The 21312-nt window shown below is 37.6% G+C and overlaps 1 protein-coding gene across 2 annotated transcripts; it reads right to left on the bottom strand.

Annotated features, from left to right (window-relative positions):
* Positions 1-179: 179 nt before the first annotated feature.
* Positions 180-18675, bottom strand: rfx4 (regulatory factor X, 4). Of its 2 annotated transcripts, none has more exons than XM_077193471.1 (18): positions 18362-18675; positions 15764-15850; positions 15435-15495; positions 14619-14742; positions 13685-13746; positions 12590-12803; positions 11977-12054; positions 11655-11818; positions 10069-10169; positions 9907-9965; positions 9637-9781; positions 8985-9079; positions 7806-7923; positions 6900-7019; positions 5139-5300; positions 4797-4962; positions 4555-4693; positions 180-1459 (listed from the first exon to the last, which is right to left on the bottom strand). In XM_077193471.1, the coding sequence occupies exons 1-18, from the start codon at positions 18402-18404 to the stop codon at positions 1190-1192; spliced, it is 2208 nt and encodes a 735-aa protein (XP_077049586.1). In that variant the 5' UTR covers positions 18405-18675; the 3' UTR covers positions 180-1189. The 2 variants fall into 2 exon arrangements, with proteins under 2 accessions (XP_077049586.1, XP_077049587.1); XM_077193472.1 differs by having other exon boundaries at positions 4797-4923; positions 18362-18656.
* Positions 18676-21312: the final 2637 nt, after the last annotated feature.

The raw sequence follows: 21312 nt of genomic DNA, 5'->3' as shown, positions 1-21312 counted from the left end.
TCTTCATTGCTGGTTTAACAAAGTAAACAATTCAAAAAATGTAAAAGTTTAATAGTAGGCTTAGCGTTTGATACCTGTCAGTAATTTATAGCTAAATATGTATAATGAATTTCTTAATTTAAAACAGACATGTCAAGAAAAAAGAAAAAAAACACAAATAATAAAAAGACAATCCAAACTGAGTTTTAAAAAATCTTTATGTGGCAACAAATAATTCCACATATATCATTTAAGTAACAGCTGTCACCACAGAAGTTACTGAGTGCTTTTATTTACAAGAGAAAGTGACTAAAGATAATAAATGTTACATTTTCATAATCTTTCCTTTTTATTCCTACCCATAGGGTAATAGGTCCACAGTACCTTTGAGTGCATTCAAAAACACACAAACCTAGGTTAACAGTTTTCGGTTTCCTAAATCATACAAAACTGGATATACAGGTCAAACACAGATAAACAATGCAAAGGGACACAATGTTACAAAGCTACAGAAAAGATCTCTAATATTCTCCCAGGATCACACTGGGGTAATTCTGCATTTTTGTGTAATATGAGAAATCTTATGTTCACATTCGCATGCAACAAGTACTCATGTGAATTGCCCTTATTTGTTTAGACTCCTATGACGTTGGCAACCTGGCAGCTGGCCAATAGGGCGTTCTCCGATGTAATATTAAGGCTTTTCTTCCTGGTGCTGAGAATGTGTTAGGTTTGTGCTAGGAAAGCAGCACACTTTGATGTTGACATGGGCTGAGAAGAAAAACCCCTGTGGTATTGTTAACAGATCACTATTTAACATCAAACACCCAACCTGTGGTGACAGAATGCTGTGAGATGTGCGCATTTTTACACTGAAACGAGGTCAGCGAACAAAATTTTTGCACAGTAAGTGATAGTATGGTCTATAATGTTTATAGAGATAGAAATAAATGAGAAAAGGCGAGGAAAGGCACAACTGGGACACTGCCTTTTTGCACTCACACAATGATTGCGATTCGAAAAGACTTTCATTGGCAGCTTACACTGTAAACACTGACCACACCAATAAAAACATCTCTGACACAATGTAATTTCAACTCAAATACATTCTCTGTAATTAGGTTAAATATGGGTGGCTGCTGTTTTATCTGTTCAGCTTTCCACACGGAGACATCTGTTGTCTTGGACGAAGACTCTCGGAAGTGTACAATCATTTTGCCCACCCAGTTGTGGCCTCCCCATTGATATAGGCAAATCCTGGAAAATGTTGCGCATGCTCATATTCAGAGTTCCTGCGTGGGGCCAGAGGGGAGTACATGTCTCCGGTGGAGTAGCGTGACGTGTGGACTGCGGGGCTGGTGTAACAGCTGTTGGCCGAGGGCACGTCTGGCCAACGTGGGGTCACAGCGCTCGAGTGTAGAAGAGGAGACCCACTCATCAAACAGGACTCCATTCTGGACATCTGGCTGTTGAGTGGATACTACAAATCAGAGAGAGATATGCATGAGGACCATTGCAACGAAACACAAGTGACTTATGTTGTGCATTCTGTTAACGATTCATCTCATCTTCCTTCATGTTAAAGGGACAGTTCAACCAAAAATGAAAATTTTGACATCATATACTTGTTCCAAACTTGTATACGTTTCTTTCTTCTGTGTTACACAAAATCAGACATTTTAAAGAATGTTGGTAACCAGACAGTGGACGGTAGCCATCTGTGTTCAACAGAAGAAAGAAACTCATACAGGTTTGGATAAGTATAAAACTTGGACCAACTGCCTAAACAGGACATAAATCCGTCCCCTGCATTCAATAAATCTTTTAGGCTTTTTTTTTGTTATTGTTAAAATTATGATGCAAGACTATCTAATAATCAACTAAAACTGCAACAGTTCACCATCATTTGTCCTGGTAAAATAAAATAAGAAAGCTAAGTAACATAGCACTTAAAAAAGGTTATTTTTGTTGCGACAATTTCTGGGTAACAGTCTAAAAACAAAACTGAGCATGTCAGCTGAAGATATGTGTCGACTGTATAAAACAATCTGTTCTCTCTGGGGAAGTCAACAAAATCTTCATTTGTCTCCTCTCCATTGCCTCCTTCAGAGTAGCTCTCTTGAACAAAGTGTGGACATTGTATCCATTTTAAGTTGACGGAAAATAAGTGGAAGTAAAAATCTATAAGTGCTCTCTAAATAGAAACCGTCCACAGTCAGAGCTTTTATGAACGGCTGCGGCACGGAAAAAGAAAGTCAGGCGGGGTCAGAGACCTAGATGTGTTGCTTGGTGACCTCTTGTTCATGCAGATAAAAGAGACCATTGAATAACAATATTTTAATAAACACGCTTTTCCATCTGGATTTCCGGCAACTTGTTGAGTTGTCTAAGGCGGTCATTGATTGGATGGTAGAAAGACATTGGGTGTGTGTGAGTGTGTGTGCGGCTCTCTTGGCTCTAGCCGGTCCACTTTTCAGAGGCTGTATCGCAGTGTGGAGGAGAACTCTGAGGACCAGCTGATCCCCCATTACAAAGGCAGGCTGGACCAGAGAGCTCTTGACAGGAAATTACCATCACACCCGCTTTGACTTTCAATATATGTGACCAGATCCACTCCTCTCCATCCACAACTGAACAATGTAATTCAACTATTCACACTCGCTCAATCTCAAGCACAATAAAGACTACTTAACATTCAACTATTCCCTCAGTTTCGGGAACTAGAAACATGCAGCATGTAAATTTTGTATACACTTAGTATATTTGCATGCAACAATGCAATGCTTGTCCACAATTCAGTATAACTACTCCTAAAGTTTTCATACATCTTCTACATTTGGCACAGACCTGCCGCCTGTTCTTAGTGTGCTGTATCTTTTCAAACTGATAGGACGAACGGTTTTCCTGTATCTAAAAATCAAAAAGCTCATAGATATCTGTCTTTCTTTCTTTCTTTCCTTCTTTCTTTCTTTTTAAAGTTTTAAATAGCACCCAAAACAAACTACTCAATTATTCAAACTGCACATCCTTCAAACTTAAAATATATAGGCTAATACTCACTATATACTTTAAAAATCAAACATTCCAGGTATTCTTAGGCCTAAATAAGCCTCAGACATCAAGGGAATTTTAACATTAAACAAGGCTTTTCCAGTCCAGTATTCAAAGCTGACCTTTTCTAAATATCTGCATGTAAAATGTTGCTTTGGCTGATTCATGCTAAAGTAACGGCAGCATTGTGAGATTTAGCGAGTGTTATTTTCATCAAACTTTAACCCAGCAGTTGTCTAGAGGTTTAACAAAGACAATTAACTGAGCTTTTCCACCTTTGTTCTCTTTCAGAAGTCAATACACTTTAAATACATATGCTAAATGACCAGTATTTCTGATCAGGAAGAGTTCAGCCTATTACCCCAGTGTGTGCTGAGGTAAGCAAGCATTCTCTATCCATAAAACTCTGTGAATAACAGTTAAAAGAACATTTCAGATGCTAATGACTGTAATACATCAACCACCATTCACATTCACAGTATGTACATAGTATTCTTCTCTCAGTTACAAACCCAGTAAAAGAGACTAGAATACACTAAATACTAAAAGAGGATAGAATACACTTCCACACCAAATACACACCCATTTCCATCTTATGTTTACTTATTATGTTTACTTTCTTAATACTCATTCCTAGTCTCATTGTTCATGATTCATCTGCGAACAAAATTCTGTAGTCTTTAATCAAGAACTTTTACTTTGAAACTTCCTTTTTAGATGGTTGATAAAATCAAGTCAACTCAAATAAAAGTCAAAATAAAATCAATTTTGTTTTCTCACTGAAAATTGGTTGAAAATGCTATTAATTCACGTGTAAGCCTTTTCTGCATGTTTTCCCTTATAATTATGACATAAAAAGGCATAATTTTGACAAAAGAAGTCAAAACAATAAAATACTAAGTCAAAATTTAAATAAAAAGTTTTATTAGGTCATAACTATGAGGAAAAAAGTCATAATTATGACATATTACTATAGGTCATAATTATGAGATAAAAAGTTGAATATTTGCCAATTATGACTTTTTACCAAAAATATAACTTAGTTTATCAAACTTTCGACATTTTATATTCAAATTATAGCTTAGTATGTCAATTTTGACTACTATAAATCATATTAAAAAGTTTAAATTGTGACATAAAAATACTTTTTATGCTATAATTGACGGTTTCTCAATTTTGACTTTTTATCAATTAATATGGCCTTATTTTCACTTTTTTTGTCAAAATTATGACTTTTTGGGTTATACTTATGATCTATCATTTAATTTGATTTAATATTTTTCTCCTTATGTATAGTGGAGATGGGCCTTAACTGAACCAATGTGACTTTAATTGACATCACTGACGAACTTGAGAAATTGAAGGCGTAGCCTGTGAAAATTGTCAATCTATATTCTGTAATCACATGTTTTATGATATTTTATAAATAGTTCAAAAATTCCCCTAAGCTTATAAATAAATAGTATCATTTTAAAATAATACTGTAGTGTATGATTTTTGGATTTTGGGTGGGAGGAGGCTGACCTGTGCGGAGGTCCGGTGGTATGAGGAATAGTGCAGAGGGGTGGGCAGCCCTGGTTCATGGGTTAAACTGGAATACTGACTCTGGATGGCATGATGGTGCTGGTTTGCGTAGCTGCTGTAATTATAGCTGCCAGTATACCTGGAGAAAATGGAGTACAAATCTCTTAAAACATTTCACAATCCACACTGTAATATTGTTTTCAACATCATTTAATGTCTTCTCATTGATTTTGTGGGCTCACCCATGCTCATCCCGATGTGGGTAAACTGGCATCCTGTGGGTGGAGGAGGAGCTGTGTAGAGGGGGTCCGCCTCTCATGCAGGAAAGCTGGGATCCGGTCTCGGGTGGGCTGCCACCTGAGGTTGTCACTGTGTATGTAAGGGACCAGGTATATGACTGAACAGCTCCTGGCACATACAGACATACATATACAAAGAAACGTGTATGGCGTGTTAATTAATGAGCTTATTGTGAGATACAGTTTTAATGAATGCATGGAATGGGCCTGTGCCAGTTGTACTGTTGAATGTGAGACTGTGATGTAAGATTTGAGTGTTATAATCAGTTCGAAGTCACCATTTACCTGTGGTAGCTGATATGCTGGTGTACTCCGGAGACTGGGATGAATTGGGGGAACCTACTGCTGGTACGCCCACCGAGTGAACAGACTTGGCAGGAGAGTAGGGTCCAGGTGACGTCGATGTGGGGGTGGAGCCTATCATCATCTGCTCTTCCCCAGTATCTGCTGTAAAACAAAAGCCTAAAATGTTAAGAAGTCTTTGCGATTTTGAAAACTATCATAATATGTTAGATTTTCTCTGCTGCAATAACCACAATTCATGGTTTGGAAGATGGTTTTGGAACATGCCCCGGCAGACATCTTAAAGGGTTAGTTCACCCAAAAATGAAAATTATGTCATTAATGACTCACCCTCATGTCGTTCCAAGCCCGTAAGACCTCCGTTCACCTTCGGAACACAGTTTAAGATATTTTAGATTCAGTCCGAGAGCTTTTTGTCCCGCCATTGAAAATCTATGTACGGTATACTGTCCTTGTCCAGAAAGGCAATAAAGACATCATCAAAGTAGTCCATGTGACCTCAGTGGGTTAGTTAGAATTTTTTGAAGCATCGAAAATACATTTTGTTCCAAAAATAACAAAAACGACGACTTTATTCAGCATTGTATTGTCTTCCGGTTCTGTTGTCAATCCGCGTTCATGAGTCCGCTGACATAAGACGAGCTGACGTGTTATCTGGTGCGCCCGAGCTTCGTTTACAGTCTAAGGGAGACGCACGCTGTAAACAAAACAATCTTTGCAAACATGTCTAAGGATTTCGACACAGGGGAAACCTTGCATTTTTTTTTAACCAGACATATTTATTTGAACCCGAATACACGGGCGCACACATCAGCAGCGTCTTACGTCAGCAGCGTCACTGGCCTCGTGAACGCGGATTGACAACAGAACCGGAAGAGAATACAATGCTGAATAAAGTCATTGTTTTTGTTATTTTTGGAACAAAATGTATTTTCGATGCTTCAAAAAATTCGAACTAACCCCCTGAGGTCACGTGGACTACTTTGATGATGTCTTTATTGCCTTGCTGGACAAGGACAGTATACCATACATAGATTTTCAATGGAGGGACAGAAAGCTCTCGGACTAAATCTAAAATATCTTAAACTGTGTTCCGAAGATGAACGGAGGTCTTACGGGCTTGGAACGACATGAGGTTGAGTCATTTGTCTTTGTAAGATGATTTTTAAAAGCTCAGTTTTATGATCAAAGTTCTGTAGCTCCAAGCTCTTTCATATAATGAAATACAATGATGATTGAGAGACGTATAAATAAACATTCCTTAAAAAGCCTGATGAATCATATTTGAACAGGATTTTTCTAAAAATGTATATATGGATAATGAAGTAAACCTAAGTTAGTACAGTCCAGCAAGTGATCATACTGAAATATGACTATCAATAAAAAATTATTCTTATATCTACTTCAGTAGGGACTTTGCAGCAAAAAGACGACGACAGAATATGTAGTAGATGAAAAACAACAGGTTTTTCAGCAATGTTTTGTTCATGTTGATAATTTAGAGGCCTTGGCAATTTGTGTATCAAATTTGATACAGCAGGCTTTTAAAAAAAATTGCAACTTCAAAATTCCTATTGAGGTTTGACTGTGTGTCATTTATGTTGTAGAACAAAACTTGAAACTCTCTTCAAGTAAAGTCAAATACATACTAATGAAAACTACTGTTTTAATGACAAATCAGCTGTCTATGTAATTTGATGTCACGACAGATCAGCTCTATTGCTTGTATCAAATCGATCTTACCTGGTGATCCCTCTCCTTTCATAGCCCTCATCAGTTCATTGGCTCTCTCTTGGCAGTGCAGAGACTCAAGCAGGTATAGTACATAGTCATCAAACATGAGGTGGATCAGATGAAATGAGCCTAGAAATATAAAGAATCCAATTTACCATAAAAAGTTCCTACCAATTCAAGTATCCTGTCTGAAACAAGTAATAAATGAAGGCTACGTGGACAACTAGCATAAAGCATTTTGAATTTGAAACTCTGAGAGTTTTGAGGGATCAAAATGATTTGATGTTGTTAAATGGCGCAATACCATTGGACAATTTAAACGGTAAGAGCTCAAATCCAAGTCAGAACCAAACTAGCGGTCCAACCATAAACTCTACAGAGTTACTGAAGCATATGATGCTTTGAGTCCATTTTCTGAATGAGATGGGGGAAAGAATTCATAAGGAGCATGGCACAATCCTCACATTGTGTTAGCAACTCCAGCCACTATGTGCATAATAAACATCGCTGCTATTCAGCGGACTGGGCGCAATACTGCCCGGTCATAAAATGGGAAGAAGGGGGAAAGACTTGGTGGGGGTTTGCCTTTGTTAATTAGCTGTTTTGTACAGAGAGCTGCATTATCAAAACACTGCAACCAGCTGTGCCTTTGATATTCACAGACAGAGCTGACAGGGAGGGGGCTTTTACCTCTTTTATGGCCCTTCTTTCAGTAACTTTACCATAGACGGCTAGATGGTGTAAGCCAAGAGTTAACAAAGCTGCCATCTTAGTTAAAAGTTGACACTTGGTGTTGTGGATTGAGAAACTTTTAGTAAACCTGAAAAACTCAAGCTTCCAAACAAATAAAATCGGTAAGAAGTTTCTACTCTTCCTAATAGGATGATTGTGACAAAACGGTGCAGCTTGACTCACCGAAGCTTGGTGCACTATGCAGCGTCATATCCCGGATAACTCTGGTCCCGAAACATGACCACATGAGCAGGAACTGCTGAGCTACCCTCTTCAGGCATCCGGGTCTCTTCCCCGCCACCTAAAGGGAGTATTACCATTAGAAAAGCCTGGGGGAAGGCACAGGGGCCTTAACCTTTGGGTCCATACTTGGGCCTAACCCCTAAGTACGAAAAACACGTCAACAAGTCAACTATTTGATTTGCCCCTAAGGAAACACCCTCCCATTGAACTATTGTCTGGTAGGTAGTATAAGTTCCCATGGCAACCAGATTTACAAGCCCATATCTGAACTATAATTGAGGCCCCGCAAAAAGGGGCAATGAAGACATCATTAAGTTGGGGAATTGCATCACGATAGGTCTTAAATATGTTGTGACTGCATTTACAACATGGGTTGGACACCTGCAAACTTAGTTTGGATTGGAAGAACATAAAAACAGTATAATGACAATTCTTGATTATATTTCTGTTGAAATATCTAAATTATACATCCATACATATATATATACTGTTTTCAACATTGATAATAATAACAAATTTGATTTCTGAAGGATCATATGACACTGAAAACTGGAGTAATGATCCCCAAAACTATGCTAAAATGAAATTTTAAAATAGAAATAGAAATATTTAGAATAGTAATAATATTTCACAATATTACTGTATCTTTGATCAAACAAATGGAGCCAAGAGAAAGACTTCTTTCAAAAACATTAAAAAATCTTACCGACCCCAAACTTTTGAAAGGTATAGGTTTTTTTATTATTATTCATATTTACATCTTTGTATAGGCCTATATTTTAGCTATACAATCAGATATTTAATTATAGGATCATCATACTGTAGTAGAGTATAAATCAAGCCTGATTTTGCCAAGTCAACATATTTTGTTGATCTTGGAACAACATTCCTGTCTGAAAATTTAGTCTTAACCAAATCCCTACACCTACCCATAAGTTATCCCTAAAATCAGAGGGAAATGATAGATGAATAACACTGATGTAGAAGCACCTGGTTGTAAGCCTAAAGTTGACATAAACTGAAAACTTGTCCCTCAAATCTGATTGGTTGTTCCAGGATCAACAAAGATGATGATCCAGGAACATGTACTTGGGGAAATCATGTTCTGCATACACGTACCCTCACGACACATCTCTCCACCATAGAGTCCAGCCACTCGATGTAGGCTTCAATAGGGGACTGGTCCTCCAGCAGTCTGTCAAATTCTTGATACACTTTGAAAAACAGCAGAAAAGAGTTTAAAAGATTAAAAACAAATTTCTATTTTGAAGCATGCATTTCTCATATCGGTCAAATTCCATTTTAATTGCTGTTAAAGGTTGCTAATCCATAAATACAAAAATACTATTGGCACATTTGAGATCACCTTATGAAATTGTAGAAAGAGGAGCTCAGAATCCTCTTTTGAGGATGACATGACAGAATCTTTGAACTTTGACCTGATCAGTCATGTGAGAGGTTGATGCTGAAATGAATTTGAAATGCTCCTCGGGGTGTCAAACTGTGAGGGTTAACCTCTCAGTGTCTGTGGTTAAAGCTCGATGCTCATGGTCGTGGGAATGATTCAGCTCTGGCTGACAGCTACTGTGTGAAATCCGAAACGTAAACCAGTGGGGCTTTTAACACAGCGCTTGCAAGTGAATTTGCAGCAATAACACTGCATGTGGTGGAGTACAGAAACACTAATAAATAAATCTGAATCAGTCCGGCTATGTCTTATCTGACACTTTTTCATTTAAATCTGATCGTGAAATGCATCACTATTCCTTACAATGAATGATAAGTCTCCTCTCGTCCTCTCTGGAGTCTTCCATTGTATAAAGAGTCTGTTTAGTGATGCTGTTGAGGTCTACGTTCCTCCAGTCTTCAAGCATTTGAAAGGTGATGTCTGCACTGTGGATCACTGTCCGAGAGGCCTGCAAGAGAAAGGTTTTATTTAAAATTTCTCCCTGCACTATAACTGATCATAGACATTTGCAAAAACATGATGGAGAATAGGACGCAGAAAGAAACCTTAAATATTAAACATATTGCTGTATACCTGACAGAGATGGTTTAATGATGTTTGTCGTTTAAGTATCTGGGAAAATCTTCTTGACACTGAGAATAAAAAAAACAACGTTTTTTCAAAAATAGCCTTAGAATACTAGCAAAGTTCATTTTCTTCATTTTTTTGAGAGTATCGAATATACTTGGCACCTACATTCAAACTTTATGTTGCGCAAGTTCTCAGGCAGGTCATGTAACGCCACCTTCAGCCACTCATCCAGCTGCTTGGCAAACTTCCTGATCACTTGAGTGAGGCTGCATTATCAAAACACATAAACAAGGACATAAATGTATAAAAACATTCAATGTGTACATTACACAAAGAATGCTCTGATGCAATGACATTATTTACCTCTTGTCTGGAGCAATAAAAATTGGAGTCATGCGTCATTGACAGGTAATCTGTTAAGTTATTTACACTGACGTAAAAGCAATGCTAGCACGATCTTTGTGGCAATAGTATTAAAGGTATTTATTTAGCTTGAAGACAAAAGTCTATTTGACTAAAGAAAAAAGTCTCAAGGCTTGGAGTTCAATCAGCACTGAGGCAATTCTGATGATTTTGAATGTGAAATATAGTATAATACATAATATGCAAGTAAAAATCTTCATAATCTTAACAAATCTTTGTTATCCTATTAAATGTGATTCTACTTGACTTTTGGCTGATGCTCTTACTTAGCCAAATTCTCCCCTCCATCCACTTCATATAGGTAGGCTACAGCTTTTCTTAATCCATCCAGTTCCAATGAATAAAATTAAGTCCTGTCATAATTTTTCTTTTTCTCATTAAATAACCACTTTCCAGTGGTGTTAAGTATTTGGGCAAATGTAATTTGCCTACTTAAGAAACTTATTGGCTACTTAGTAGTTTTACAGAGTTTCAGAGATATTAACAACTTTTATTCTATAAATGACTTAATTTTTTTAACAGTATATGTAGTCTTTACTCCAATATATCTGTGATGAGTAATGCAATTTCTCATTAAAATTTACATGTAACCTAACTTTTTCTGCAGCAGTTTATTTCTGCTACAAAGTAAGTGATTTTGCCATCTACAGGGCTTTGAAGGTACTATATCTTGTGCGTTTTGAACCAAATTTGTCAACAAGGTTACTCTAAGTGCATTAGCAGGTAGTTGTGAATCGCAGGTGTTTCATATATGACACGAGGATATGACTGCAACCGGTGATGAGGCCGAAACCAGTGTCCAGTGCGAGCAGGCTTTTACCATTTCATTTTACTTAACATTATTATTTATCCGTTATATTGAAGAGACCTTTTTAAAGGATATTAGTTTACTTAAGCCCTTTTTGAACTTTTGATCTTAACTGAGACTAGAGTGTTTGTAGACGTTGTGTTAACCTTGATTTACTACAATTTTGAGGTTTCTTAGAAAATAAACATGTGATTGCTCTCCTCACAAATCAACTGTTTCTTGTTTTTCACTGGCATGTCTCTTAGCTGTTGAGGACTAGTGCATCTTTGAGCCAAAATACTCAAGTACTGTTAAAATCAGATACTAAGACTTTTACTCAAGTCGTATTGGAATTGGTGACTTGTAGTGGAGTAATTTTCGCTGTGAGGTAACTGTACTTTTACAAAAGTATGTTTTTCAGGTACTACTTACACCTCTGCCCCTTTCACTCAGAAATGCAGCACTTTCAAAAAACTGTAAGTGTAAAAAATCTGTTATACACTTTTTTAACAAAATCAAAATAGGCAGGGATGGGACTGACCTGTCAGGTAGAGCCTGTAGGACGGTGGGCATGAGGACTCCTGAGATGGCCTTGTACAATATAGAGTCACAAACACCCACTATATTCACTACTGTAGAAGAGCCCAGGACAGGGAGCATGTGGGGCGGCATGCCCTGCCAAAAGTGCAACAGGAAGCTCTGGACCTGTGCATATACACAAACAAATAAACATTGTGATAAAATATGAAGGAAGCCTTTTCTTGTGTAAACCATTAATGCCACTGGATGAAAAAGCTTGAAGAAAACATCATTCAAAGCATGTTAATGCATGCATGCAACCAAAAAAAAAAGAAATGTCAAACCTCATCGAAGTTGGCTCGTATGACTGTATCCAATATCCTCTGACAGTGAGTTCTGTACATCATAATAAAGGTTGAGACCTTGTAGAGAAAAAAAGCCCATTTAAACGACTTTTATAATACTTTCCCACAGAGACTAATTCAACGAAACTCTTGGTTAATGATGTCATACCAAATTCATTCCTGATTCATGGTCATGCATTAATAAGACACTAAAAGACTCTAACACTAAAGAAAGAGGATACAAATACCAAACAACAAAAAAGCTGCTTTCACGAACAATGCCTATTTACAAGGTCTTGCCAAACCAGTGTATGAAAAGAGGCTTTAAAGATCAGAAACTCACAAACCATTTAAAATTACAGGCACCTTTTTAAAGCGAGACAGCTAGTGCCCGTCCTTTGTCCAATGCGAGATCTTATTATCTACTTGAAAGATTAAGAGTTCGCTAGGAACCAACACATAAATCCTCCAGGTCCTCATCTAAATCCAGGCCCAGGGAAGGTCCGCCTGACACATGAAAGCAGGATCTAGAAGGGTGGGTAGCGGGCAGGAGGAGGGAGAGGGGGGGTTGGAGTTGGAGGTTAGCAGTTAGAGGTTTTAGTGATCTGTTTACCTTCTCTTCTGGCAGACTGGGAGGCAGATTTAGGTCTTTGACATTTGGAAAGTCTGGCAGGAGAGTGCCCAGCTTGGAGCGCGGTGAATACGCCACTGTCTGTTTGGTGACCTCTTTCTTGCCCGTCTCGTTCACCCACGCAGCGCCCTTTTTAGAGTACATCACATCGTAGTACTGGGAGCTCTCCTTTACAGCGATTCCATAGTAGTGATACCTAAGAGGGACGAGTGAGTGGCAGGATGAAGATTATATATGAGTTTTAATGTGTTTGCTGACAATTTTGCTGTACTAAAGCAGTCATGATTAGAAAGTGTTCAAAGTCTAAAGTAGATTTGCAGTGGTCATTTTTTTTATACATATACATGTCTCTCAATGACTAAGATCCTCATAAACGATTTTTTAACAGGCCCAAGTAACATTTTATATAGGCTATATATAAAAAAATCTCACCATGGCTGAATTTATACATTTATTTCTATATAAATATATACAAATACAGTAAAAACAGTATTATTGTGAAAAATAATTTAAAATAACTATTTTCTATTGTAACATGTTTTAAAATGTAATTTATGTATAATATATTTAGATCAGAATGATTCTGAAGGATCATGTGACACTGAAGACTGGAGCAATGGCTGCTGAAAATTCAGCTTTGCCATTACAGGAATAAATTGCATCTTAAAATATATTACAATGGAAAATATTAACTTTTAAATAGTAATAATATTTCACAATATTACTGCTATTACTGTATTTTTAATCAAATAAATGCAGCCTTGGCGAACATAAGAGACTTCTTTAAAAAAACATTAAAAAATCGTAATCATTCCAAACTTTTGACTAGTGAGTAAAATATTTTTCAAATAAATTATAAATACATTTTTAAAAACTCCTACTTCACGGGAAAAAATATTTTTGGATTTTGGGGCAACATGAAGGTGGATAGATAAAAGGAAAAAATATAACTTTGCAAATTAATTATCATTAATTATTAGTTTTTGGAAGTAATATTGACTTGAAAAACCATATTTAAAGTGATATGATAAATGTAAAAAGTTAGAAAAGTTCTGTAATATTGGAGAAGGAACTTACTTCGATTGGCCTCTCGTTCCTAGTCTCCGCGTGGTTAACTGAGGAAACTGTTGTCTTATTATCTATAAAACACACAGACACACACACACACACACACACACACACACACACACACACATTAAACCTTTCTGGCCAGACCTTTTTGTGACATCAGTGTGTTATCTGTTACAACTACGACACAAAATATCTTCTCAATCATCTTGTTCGATTCATACATGTCCACTGACATTTCTTTTCTGGCCAATCTCTCTTTTTCTCTCTGCTTTTTGTCCATGAGCTCCTTAGTCCAGCTCCTGGTGCAGAAAACTTTGCAAACAGTGAAGCTCTCTATTGTGCGGGATGAAAAAAGAGGCCAAGCTGTGAAGTTTCTGTCAGGCTTGGCTTGATAAATGAGCAGACAGGGAGGCAGGTCCAGCTCTCTCTCTCTTTTTTGTCCTGAATCAATGAAGCCTTCCTAAAGGACACCCCACGCTGCTCCAGCCACTGATCTAACATTCCGCAACATCTCACCCTTCCAAATTTCCTTTAATTACACATTAATCCAGGCCCCCTCTCTTTTTCAATATCCTCCGACAGGACCCGGGGGAGCGGGACAAGGGTGTCGGGGGGTGGCTATATGAGTAGGTGGGTTGAGGGGTTGTGGGAACAAGGGTGAACATGTTCATTGTTTTTATTGTCCAGCTATGAGTTTGCAGAAGAGGTGTAAGAAAAGGCCACTGGCTGTGGCTCTTAATAATACCCAGTATTATGTAATGCTTTTGTTTCTTTTTTTTTGGTAACAGATGTTTTCCTTCCTCTTTCATGTGAACATGCATTTTTATAGGACCTTTGATGAGAGAAAACTAAGTGTTTTTACATTTGCTTGCCTCATCACAACATGATTATCATAAATATTTGATTTCATCACTGACATATTAAATACAGGCTTCTATACCTTCCCGAAGCTTGCAGCGTTGACCGGCTGAGAATCAAGTTTCTCGCAGAAGTCCAAGTAATGCATGTACAGTGCACTGCGAGGAATACAAACACCTTCTGCGATCTCATAGTTCTCCTCCAACCTAATGAGAAACAGTAAGGTCAGCGCACATAGAAAACTAGGGTCTACGCATCAGAAGTCAATATTAAATAAACTGCAGTGAAACATGGAAGGAGGCAGTTCTGGAGTTCTAAAACAAATATTACTGTGTGTACTGGAGGGATCTTCAAACAATGGTCAACAAAAAAAATTGCTAATTGTTTTTCTTTCTTAAAGAAATTTTGAATAGTGTAGTTCAAGTTTAACAGTATACATATAACTAAAATAATTGTAATAAAAATTATTTCAGAATAGAGAAAATGGCCTGACGGGTTTAGTTTTGTTTGCCATAGACTAGCAAGATTTTGAAACTGACAACAACTTACAAACAACAGGACTGCAAACATGACATTTGGAAATTCAACTGCCGTTTTATGATCTAGAATTCCTAGAAAAGTGAATGATTTGTTTTAAATTGATAAAGCAAGTAACTGTATTTGTCATATTTTACAAAATGGAGCCCTGAAACTATACAAAATAGCATATCTCAAACCTAAGGAGGAGTTTTCCCACAGACTGAAGCCTTTTGCTCCTATTAGATGTCATTAAAAATATAAAAGTTAATAACTATATTCATAATTTTACTATGGTTTAAAACCTTTCAAGAGTTCAACTTTGTGTGTGGCGGTGGTATGAAGATAAGTGATGTACATTTCTGGTGTAAATTAGACTCACCATTGTAATGTGGCAGGTGTTGAATGTGGCTTAGATGCTCGGTTATTTTCCTTCTCTTCGTCTTTTATCAAAAGAAAAACAACAGTCAGAATCAGTAATAAAATAAATAAATTATACATAATGCCATTATGTATACTATATAATATAAAATTTTATATAGCCTACAGTAGGCTAGCCATGCACTAAAGTTTTCCAGTTTTCTTTTTCTTTTTGAAAGATTCAGTCACTGATAACATTCACATGATGTTCTCTTTGAGCAGAATTATTAATGTTTCATGCAGTCTATTTTGATTTAATGTATTCATGACGATACATAGGCTGCTACTTACTTTCGTCGTTGGACATGTTTCCAATAGAAGAGTGGCTGGAGAAGCGCTTGCTCTCGCTTTCGTTCAGACATCTTTCAATCCAGCTCTCTGTAAAAAGATGGGCAAAAAACAAATTATATTTGTACATAATGCCTTTTGCACGTAGGCATACGCGGCTGTCTTCTCGTAGGCCCTATTTGGCACGTCCTCTAGGTTTATTTATTTATTTTTAGATGAAACACACTTTGTTTTAAAAAGTAGGCGAAACGAAACTACAAACGTTTATGTAGAAATCTAATTTGGCCTTTTTCTATTCAATCCCATTTTGATTTAGTTATTTAACATAGCATATGATTTATCTATTTAGGTTCCCATCGGCTGAGGCAACAGGTGCAACCGCGCCGTGGTTCCTAAACATAGGCTAAACGTTAGGCCTATTCGTCTTATTTCGGTTTTTCCCCACAGAACTTGAAATATTTTGTGAATGTGTTGAATTTTTGTCATTTTAAATACCATAGCATATGCGTAAGTAACTTTAACTGTCAGTTTGTGGACGACTGCAAAACATTAGAAAACGTGGTTGCGTCGCAGCCACTGCCTAAAGAGTTAAGGGGCATAATAATGACGGGGCAATTCAATTATAATCGATTGTGTGGATCTTTGGGCAGCTGGGATTCTATTTGAAATGTTTTCAGCAGAACTGCAGGAATCCTTCATTGTTCCCGAGGCGAATTACAGGCGCGCGCACGCTCAATTGATTCTGCGCGCTCGCCGCTCCTCCATTGCGGTGTCGTCATAATAGAACCTTTTTAGCGCTATTCTCATTTATGCTATGTAAGTAAGCCGACTGGTGTCCTTGCATCACAACACTGAAACACTTATAATTCGATTCGAACGTAAGTCAATCATGTTTTCCTGCACGGGCCATGACAACAGTTACTATAGCATCGGCTGCGAGTCAATAGACAACAAATAGCCTAGGATGCTTCATATCGCGGCTGAAGTTATGGAGAAAGTTATGATACTTAACACTTGTTTGGATAAGTTATTTGACAGCCTTCAGACAAAAAATTGAGATGTATTTTTGTCTTGATTAAAATATACATTCGGTTAGGCAAATTTGCATTTGAAGAAATTACCAATAAGCTAAAATCTACATTCTTTACTGAATGGAATATGGATGTCATAGTTTGGTAGCAAATTAAAAGCTGAAAATACTGTGAATCAGGCCCAGCTTTGATTTGCTCATTTCCCATCACAAGCAGACAATCAAGCTGAAGTTTTAAAAATAGCCTATTACATATTACACAATGCTAAGGAGCAAAGATATATATATATATATATATATATATATATATATATATATATATATATAATTTTTTATCAGCAATTTATTTGTTAAAGTTCTGAACAAAGTTCAGTGCTTTTACTAACTAGAAAACTAAATTTCCCTCAAGTATTCTTTTTTTGTGACAATTATTGAGAGGCTTTTGATTTTTTGTGAACACAATTTAGGCAAAATAACCCTGCAATGAGATGAAGAAAAATATAAACAAGTTCAATTTACTTAATGTAAAATATTCCTTGCATCATACATTTTATAAAGTTATTTTTAAAAGGCTAAAATCAGTGATAATAGGCTGTATAAACTATTTCAAGTATTAACATGCATTTGAAAAGCCTAATGATCACATTTTTAATTTTGCTGACATTTTAATTTAAATTAAAAAGTATTGTTATTATACTGCAGCTGTTATTTTGAAGCTCAACAGATCTCTTTTCTCCCCCTCAGATTCGAATTAATCTGTCAGTGTTGACTCATAGTCAGTTGAGATCAGATTTTCAGTCTGTAATTGAATCATTTGCTCTGTGAACAGTTTAAGTAGTTCTCTAAATAATTGGATTAAATCCAATCTAATGGCGAGACTGATCTAAGATCATTCATAATCATGTGCTGAATATCAGCGTGGAAAGTCCCTCAAATAGCTGATAATTAACTTTTTTTCTCACAAAACGACTACATTGAACAAAATTGAACGATGGGTAACTGCTTTTTGAAGCCACGCGGAGTGTTACATTGTAGAATTGAAATGAGTTAATGACACATTTTGTCGTTAAAACTCTACATCTAGAATTATAGTAAAAATAATGTTGTCTTTACAATTTATACCTTCAGAAGAAGCAATTATATTTACCAATAGTACCAAGTGTAGTTTTGACTCAAGTCAAAACTTAGCTTGAGCAGGTGCATCATTTAAAAAAAAAAAAAAAACATTTAAACTGGACAACAAACTCAGATCTGTGACCTTGCATGAGTTTAGTCTCAATTTAAGGTCATATTGCTACTCCGTAAAAACGCCGTCCACTTTACATAGTCCCAAAACTGTGTAAAACCATATTCTCAGCAGAAGCACACCCATCCGGAGCAATTAAAAACGAGGCCAAAAAACACGCCAACTTATCTCTTGGTGTACTAGATTCAAGAGCTTCCCTGACGAAAGGTTAAATAACTTTTTCTGATGCCAATCTCAGGTCTCAAAATCCCAAGGCCCGTTTCACGTTCCAAAAGAGCCCAGATCCCAGGCGTCCCAATGTCACGGCGGTGCAGCAGGAACCAACCTGTGGAATCCATGTCAGGCTCTTCCAGCAGCCCACAATGCATCCTCTTCCCATGCACGTTCCAGGGGCTCCTCTGAGAAAATGGCTCCGTGCTGGACTCCCCCTCCTCAGCTCCCTCCGTCTCTCTGAGAGAACTGCCCGTCGTAGAGATGCATAAGATGTGAGGTCCGTGGAGAGGGTGGCGATGGTGATGGAGGTGGGGGTGTGGGTTGTAGGAGCGGGTGGGGTGGGGTGGGGTGGGGGGGGTCACAGACTCCAGAGATCCAGCGGGGGAAAAGCCAGAGCCGTCAAAATGTTTGCTGATGTTTCATGGGAAAGGGGCTGATTTTATAGGAGCCCTGATGGGGACATGTCATTGATAGGCTCGGCAGGCTGATGAATGGCTTCGAGTCAGATGGGGATGTGGCAAGGCTCACTGGAAGTCTTTTGTGGGGCTGTTTTGAATAAGAAAAGCTCCCTTCCCAGAAAAAAAAGAGGCTTAGATCTACGCAATCCCAGCACTGTGGCCTCCCCGTCTCCCATTATAGCATTTAATACGTTTTCGTACCCTCTCCTCACACGCAGATACACACTCTGCCCCTGCTGCTTTAGTTTTAAAGTTCTCCATCCAAGGGCCACTTTTTGGCCCATTGCAGAACTTTTTTGATCGTCTGCGATGCCGTTAATAGGTCTGGAAACGGGAGCGTGAAAGTTGAGTTAATTCAAATCGGTGCAAAAAACAAAACAAAACCAAAGTCTCACGCAAACATATTCATCGTCATCTTTCGAAACCAAAAGTCTTGAAACTTCATAGGCCATTGGTAAAACTGGATAGAGAAAGTTTGGTGGACACCCCCCCCCCCCCCCCACCTCCCTTTCTCTCTCTCCTTGAAGCAACCTTATTTTAGTGTGCTGGGAGGAGAGCGCAGCCACAAAAGAGGGAAGTAAAAGTGTAGAGCCTGAGGCAGGGAGGGCTCTGATGGAGTGCCTACAAACTGCAGAAGGGAAAGCTGTGATTAGAATATGAATGGAACCACGGGGGAAAGAGAGACCGAGTAGGAGAAAGGGGGATTATGGTGGAACTGCTCCCCACTTGGTAGACGGCAGTGGAACGCTCGCTCCTACACCTATAGAGTGCGCTGGCGACGGCCTTCTCACCGCGAGGAGGTCGGACTTCACCTGGAGATATTTATTTGGCATTTGAGGTTTAGATGGACAACCTGCTGTACAGTTACTGTAGCCACCGGACACTTAGATAAAAAAAAAAAATCAAACCAACATCCGTTCATTTAAAATAATGAATGTCACGAGCAACAGATACTGATTGAAACAGATTTGGACACTTTCTGGTTGTCAAACATTAGTGGAAAATGTCCATAGATGATGGGCAATGTGATTAATTACTCCACTAAGACACATGTGAACTTGAGGAGAACTGATTTACTTGCTATTGTAGAAGTTGTAGAAGAAACTTTTAAAGCTAATTTGTTTGCAGATGCCATTGATGTGATATTTTATCATCTTAAAAAATGTAATTGTTAAGGGCTATAAGCAAACCAACACTAGATCACAAGTGGAAGGTTAGAGAATACCTACTTGAAATTAATACTTTTATTCAGCAAGGATGCATTAAATTGATTAAACGTGACAGTCAAGACATGTTCTACAAATTTTGAACTTTCTATTCAAAGAATCCTGAATAAAATGTTAAAATAATTTTACAAATATTAAGCAGCACAACTGTTTTCAACATTGATAATACTAATAATAAATATTTCTTGAGCACCAAATCAGCATATAAGAATGATTTCTGAAGGGTCATGTGACACTGAAGACTGGAGTAAATGCACATTCACACCAAAGACGATAACTATAATGATAAAGATATAAAAAAGAAAGAAAAAGCAGTCCACACCACAACTATAATGATATCGTTGGAATCACTTTCAGAACTTTTTTTTTCAGCAGGTGAACGATAAAAACATTGATAGCCAATCAGAATCAATCTTGCTTTAAAGAGCTCGAGTATTTAAGCGACATGCGACAAAACTATATCGTTCTTGGTGTGAATGGAATTTAATGGCTGCTCAAAACTTTGCCATCACAGGAATACATTACATTTTAAAATATGTTACAAGTAGAAAAAAATATTTTTACTTATAATATTATTTCACAATATTGTTTCTAATCCATTTTTGATCAAATAAATGCAGCCTTTGGTGAGCATATGAGAATTCTTTTAAAAACTTAAGAACCTCAAACTTTGGAACAGTAATGTGCCTCTCATCTTGACAATAATAAGTATGGAATCAACAACAAAACAATAAAACATAAAATAGAACTAATACTACGATCCATCAAAGAAACGTAAAAAAATAAAACAAATGGAAAGCTTCATCAAAAGGCCAATATCCCAGCAGTCATTTGAAAGTGTATGGATTAACCAGCACCTCTAACAAGCTGGGAAGTGTATGGCAAGAGAGAGCAAAACATCAATGAAATTTCCTTAATTACAGTTTTAAAGATGGAGACTGTGAAGGAAAGGAGGGAGGAGGAAGGGAATCTTTGCATCCTCTCCTCAGAGGACTTCCTTTTTCTGTTCGTCTACTCTCAGTCTCATTAGCCCCTCATTAGCTAGGACAGGTGCAGCCGGCAAAAAGAGACACCCTCAGACCCTCATACCCCCCCCAACCAGTGAGCGAGCCGCACTGTCAGAGCCCATTCTACCGATGTGAGATGCATTCTTCCAATCAAAGCCTTCCACGGCTGCTTGGTGGGTGGGAGCAATCTCTGAATAGTGGATGATTTAGTGTAAAAAAATAAAAAAAGTAGCAGCAAAGTGGGAAGGTGGTCAATGGTTGCAACAAGCTCCTTTCTGCTGTCAGTGTTGTCACATTAACACTTCATCAAGATTGCTCAATACTTCCACCCCCAAAACTTCCTGATGATTGCACTTCAGAAAAAAAAGAAGT

The sequence above is a fragment of the Siphateles boraxobius genome, unplaced genomic scaffold (genome assembly GCF_051911475.1).
Source record: "Siphateles boraxobius isolate OS27281-9 unplaced genomic scaffold, OSU_SipBor_1 31, whole genome shotgun sequence".
Taxonomy (NCBI): domain Eukaryota; kingdom Metazoa; phylum Chordata; class Actinopteri; order Cypriniformes; family Leuciscidae; genus Siphateles; species Siphateles boraxobius.
Note: the sequence above shows the minus strand (reverse complement) of the source record. Positions and strands in the feature narration are given on the sequence as shown.